The 5,923-nt window shown below is 36.8% G+C and overlaps 1 protein-coding gene across 1 annotated transcript in view; it reads right to left on the bottom strand.

Annotated features, from left to right (window-relative positions):
* Positions 1 to 1,814: 1,814 nt before the first annotated feature.
* Positions 1,815 to 5,923, bottom strand: part of ERCC6L2 (ERCC excision repair 6 like 2) — a gene marked incomplete at its 5' end in the record, with an annotated part of 45,971 nt that continues 41,862 nt past the window's right edge. Inside the window, 2 exons of the mRNA XM_029086593.1 lie at positions 1,815 to 2,790; positions 4,647 to 4,834. Coding sequence (XP_028942426.1) covers positions 1,815 to 2,790; positions 4,647 to 4,834 — 1,164 coding nt within the window. The remainder of the gene's footprint in view (positions 2,791 to 4,646; positions 4,835 to 5,923) is intronic.

Genomic DNA, 5,923 nt, shown 5'->3' with positions numbered 1-5,923 from the left:
TCCTGAAGGACTGCACACCATGGAATGGACCGAGGCTGGAGCAGTTCGTGAAGGACCGTCAGTCATGGGAAGGACTCACTCCGGAGAAGTTCGTGGAGGACTTTCTCCCGTGAGAGGGACCCCACGCTGGTGCAGGGCAAGGAGTCCTCCCCTTGAGGAGGAAGGAGTGGCAGAAACAACGTGTGATGAACTGACCTTAAGCCCCTGTCCCCTGTCCCCCTGTGCTGCTGGGGGGAGGAGGTGGAAATTGGGAAACAAATTAAGCCCAGGAAGCAGGGAGGGGTGGGGGAGGTGTTTTAAGATTTGGTTTTATTTCTCATTATCCTCTGATTTTGATTGGTAATAAACTAAATTTGCTTTTCCCCCAAGTCAAGTCTGTTTTGCCCGTGCCAGTAACTGGTGAGTGATCTCTCTCCGTCCTTATCTCCACCCACGAGCTTCTCGTTATATTTTTCTCCCCCTTCCCAGCTGAGGAGGGGGAGTGATAGAGTGGGCTTTGGTGGGCATCTGGCCTCTAGCCAGGGTCAACCCACCACAAATATGAATGACAAACCTTTTGACTATCAGTAGAAGCTGAATTCAAGCTGCAATACACTTAATATTCAGTGTCAACACCAGAACTAACTCAACCAAAGATTACAGTTAACTTCCTAAAAAACATAACTCACTGATTTTAAGAGTGTGCATACCTGAGTTTAAAAAAAATGGGGCCCACAAAATTGCTCATACTAAAATACTTGTTTTAAATAACTAAAGAAAAAAAAAATTAATCAGCATTCTGCATGTGCAATTGCGTATTTTCTAAGTGCACATGCAGTACAATAATGTATTTAAAATTTACAGTGCTCACAAGTGAAACTTGTTATTTAATTTATTAAGCCAAACAAGAAACAATTTTTCCCAGTATAAACCATACATCTGAACTACTGAATGGCATTAGATTCTTAATGAAATTCACTAGGAAACAGTGTATATATTCTTTTATTTTAAAAGACTATTCCTGCTTTTTCCCTGCACGGAAAAGTAAACACCACCAAAGTATTGTCCAGATCACACCACCTCAAAGACATGACAGAAGTCTACAAAAATAAAAAATAGGAGATAAAAGTGTAATGAAAGATGAAATCTGACACTTAACATAATTTACTGTGCACTGAAAAAGAGTGAATAAACAAAAATTGGTGATTTTTCACATCAATCAAGCTGGGAAACTCACTGTTATAGGGTACTGAAGGTAATTAGAAACTCCACATCTTCAAAGAGAGACTGAGTAAAATCATAGAAGAAAAAAAGAATCCAAAGTTTATTAGACACAAAGACCTCATCCCTGTCTCATGAAGTCCCTGAGTCTCTAGTAGCTCAGAAAATACATGGAGTATCACCATCAAATCCTTTTAATATCATTAGATTCTGCAGAGACAACCGAGGGTTTCCAAATGGAAGTAAAGGGAAAAAATTACTTAGTACTGCTACTGAGTGTAGAAATAAAATCAGGATGTAAGAATGCAAAGTGCACTCAGAACATTTTAAAAACTTTAATTTAAAACTAATATATCATAGCTTACAATAAGATACAGTATGTATGTACTATATATGAACATATATACTATATATTATATATATAGTATATATATATTATATATGTAATTATACATATATTCATGTCCATAAAACATAAATCTAACATCATAAATATGAATAATCACTTTGCCTTTAATTTCATGGAGGTATCTCATTTTGCTGCATACTGCTGTAGTTGTGCATATTTTAACATTTAACTAAGATAATTATAATGCAACTAATGTAGAAAACTTTCATTTTACTACATTACAAGATGTAGCAGGGGATGGTTCATCTGAATCATCTGGACTGTATTTTTTCCATAGAAAGTTTTCATTTTTTTTCCAAAGAGAACTTTCACACACTTCTCTCCCTTCCGTCCCTGAAGGATCAGGTGTTTTTTCACACAGCTTTTCTATGGCTGCTATGTCTGTGAGCCTTCTGAGACTCTCCTCATTCTGCTCATTCAGCATGTCCCAGAAGTCTTTTGGTCTCTCCTTTGATTTTTCTACCTGCCCTGAAAGAAATTTCCTTGGTGATTCTGTAGGCCCATTTCCATCATTTCTGAAGAGGTCACCAAGAATAGAGGTATCTCCAAGTAAGTCCACAATAGACTTTTTCTTACAAGTTTGAGCTTTTCTCTCCCTATTTTCTGACTGAGACAGGGATCTTTTTCTTGGCAGCTGTGTTCCTTTGGAGTCCTGCTGTCCTCCACAACTTTTCACAGACAGCACCTCAATTATTCCTGATTTACTGCTTAATGAGCCAGATGCCATAAAATCCTTGAATGCCTGACTGTTTCTCCTTTCGTTATGTTGAGTAGCAACACTGGGTGACTGTTTATATTTTGCATCAACACACTTATCTTGCACGTAGGAGTCATTGTGAAGTTGCTCTGCTTCTACCTTATGGCTCTGCTGGCTCTGTGTTTCTGTAGTACCACTCAGAAGTAGACCTTTAGCTGATGAAGATCTAGACATCGATCTTCCAAAACTAACAATGGATCTTCTTTTTCTGGCATGTGTTGTACCCAATTCTCTTTCCTCACAGTCATGTGAAGCTTGTGCTGGTATTTCAACCGGAAAGAAAGACTCCACCTCTGGATGCCTGAAAACATAGAATTCCTTCAACATCTTCTGCCTTGTTTCTGACGTAGCTTTTGCAACATGTTCTGCCAGTTCTTCCACTGATCCCATATTAAAGTGGGATGCCATTTCCTCAAATTGTCTCCTGTAATTATCAAGAAAGAAAAATGCGTTGACACCTTTGACTAGAAACAAAAGCAGCTTTCAAGCAATTAATTCAATTCACATACTTCATATATCCCAGAAAGTAATCACTAAAAGTAAATTCCTCATTAGGGGCTTTGTTTGTATGAACAAAGAGAATATACAATGATAACCTTAGAATAACTGAAGTGACTTCTGAATCCTGAATTCCAGTGTGATTTCCTCAGCTTATGACCCCAAGATTTACTGACTTTCAGTGCAGGAAAGTTTTTGTACTAAAGAATCAGAGTTCAGAAGGATGCAGATGGACAGATGCTAGAGTGTTTTTCGGAAAACAAATCCAAAAACCAAAAAGCACAAAGTAGTTGCTCAAATTCCTTTTAAAACACTTGCTAAACAAGAGTTGGATAAACATTCACAGGAGACAGGGATTGTCTCCTCCATGCTCTCTACGGAGCTATGGAATATTTATTTTTGCTAGGAGGCTAAGCTCTAACTAAAGAAGATCATCCTAATCAAGCCAGCCATAGTTAGGGATCAGGTAACCTAACTAGAGGAGAAGTGATTTTATGCTCCCTTGTCAGAAAACAGGTATGAAACATGTTGCCTTTCCTGTATGAGGCAGTAAGATTTAACTCTGTTTGGCCTCAAATACTGCTTGATTGGCTAGCTCCAGATGTACCCTTTTTCTGTGGTGACTGTAGACAGTTTCCCACTCCACCTTACAACTACAACACACCAAACTCAAGCACCTAACCAACCTCATTCATTGCACAGTGGATCCAGATGTACCACAAAGTACAACTGTGAGCGAAGGGCTAACAGATGACCTGCTTAACGTTTAAGAGTGAATGTGCTTAAGCATTTTGGTAGATGTGACTTTAGGATCTTGGAATAACAGCCCATATTACTTCATTGCCTTTGAAATTTTTTACCTCAACAAATTATTGATAAGTATGATTATAATTTTGAGTAATCCTAGCATGCAGAGTTATCCTCTACCTGCCTCTTAAATATTTTAACTTTTCAGTACCTGTAATAGTAAGCAAGCCTGGCACTTCAACAACAACAGTTTGTATAGCTGAGGCTGGCTGGCTAATGTGACAGATTCTGAACACTTAGAGATATTACCTAGATACCAACTCTCATGTAGCAATTTCTTTGTATCAAGGCTAAATTAAAAATATATAACAAATCCCAATTCTATAGGTTTGCCTAGTTAGCTACATCTTCCCACTTTCTATTTCTACATACCATCTGGCTATTGTTCTTGAGCTTCTATCTATGTGACAATGGAATTTAATTTACATTAACAGCAGCAATATTTTGGGGAAAAAGGGAAAACAAGGAGACATAAAAATTATTATCCTTCCAAACATGACGGGGGAAACAACATATTAAAAGAAGTATTAAAAAATACTGAACTCCATGTTAAAAAAAAAATACAAAGTCCAATTTTCTTTTAACAGTCTTTGAATGAAAGTGATGAGAGCTGGGCAAAACCAATAGACAGTCAGAAGCTCACACTATAAAATTTTTTGCTTCTATACAGTTTAAACATTCTAGTACAATATGGTGCACATACCATTAATACTGGTGGTGATGACATCTGTACAGCTATGTAACATATGGCACATTGAATCAACATGTTAAAGTGACTTATGGGTTCAATTAATTTTATTAATCAATTATGGTACTCTGTACAGTGCAAGTGAAAGTTTCCCATTAGTTCTGCTCTTGCCACAGAAAATCAACAATATTCCCTGACCATGGCGAAAACAAGACAAAAGCGACCACCCAGATAGAAGTTTGTTTCAAGCTAGGAATTTTACTTCCATCTCAACAAAACAGTCTCACCTGCGGATTCCTTTGGGTGTCTTTCCAACCAAAAAGGTGGTTGAACCTACTCTGTGTACTTTTTTGCTTTTCTGGGTCACAGGATGCATAACATACAGGTGAAGTTGCTTACTGTTCACCAATGTTTCTTGCCCTCCCTTAATAATGTTCTTCTCTGCTGTGTCTTCTTCTGGGTTTTCTTCATTTTTCTAGGAAAATGAGACATGGAAACGGTCAAAACAGCTGTGTCTGGGACACAGTGATGAGCTTTATTATGCCCAATTCCATCACGCTAGCCAGCACTCAATGGTTTGAGTGTTAAGAATGGGATTCAGAACTGCAGTGTAAACTCCTTAGACACAAGCTTCCAGGGACACTGAAGGCGGGTCTTGGTTCTTTAAGAGTAAGGTGGGATATTTTTACAGATAAGTTAATTGTGAGGCTAAGTGAAAGATCTCTGTAAATTCTCTAATGCATTAACTGGGGTTATATAAACACTTAATCCTGCACCACACAACCCAAATCTCAGTTTTAACCTTCAAATATTACTGTAAAATAGCAGATACCTGTGTTAATAGCTTATAGTTTTAGGAGATAAATCAATCCAGGACGATATTATGTATCAACTAATGGATTATCTGGATTCACTGATTCCTGCTTGTTAATGTATGTTACACAATTTTTGCACAGTACATATTCAGAATTTATGATTATTATTATGATTATTATTATTATTATTACTTTAGCAATTTAACACTCAAAGAAAAACTATAAACAATCACAACACTATTCAAAGATACCAAAGTTAAGGTAAAATAATTTTTGTCAATATTACAATCTCTAATGCATACACACACACGACTATTCAGAGTTGCAAAGATACTTTTGGAAGAGGTACCACTGTAATTACCCATAAATGAACAGAAAAAAATTTACACTTTATACGTTCATTATAATACTGATAAGAGTAAAGTCAATCAAGATTAAAATTTTAAATATAATGTTCATAAAAAGCTAGTATTTTAATCAAATTCAAAAAGATCGTGATACAGACCAACTCATCATGCACTGAGAGTCAACATCTTGCATAAAAGCATAATTCTATTTACACTTCAGTTATTTTCCAGAAACTCTCACAAATTATTGTCAAAAGTTGCTCTTTCCCAAAAGGCAAGCCAAGGGAAATACGAAAACAAAAGAGCATGTTTGAAGAGCAGAGAAAAACCAGAGGAAAATCAGAAAAGTCACATTACCTTTTTTAAAAAAATATTTTTTCCAAATGAGATCAGGGGAAAGAG

The sequence above is a fragment of the Antrostomus carolinensis genome, unplaced genomic scaffold, assembly GCF_000700745.2.
Source record: "Antrostomus carolinensis isolate BGI_N321 unplaced genomic scaffold, ASM70074v2 scaffold13338, whole genome shotgun sequence".
Taxonomy (NCBI): Eukaryota; Metazoa; Chordata; class Aves; order Caprimulgiformes; family Caprimulgidae; genus Antrostomus; species Antrostomus carolinensis.
This window is presented reverse-complemented; position numbering and strand designations above follow the sequence as displayed.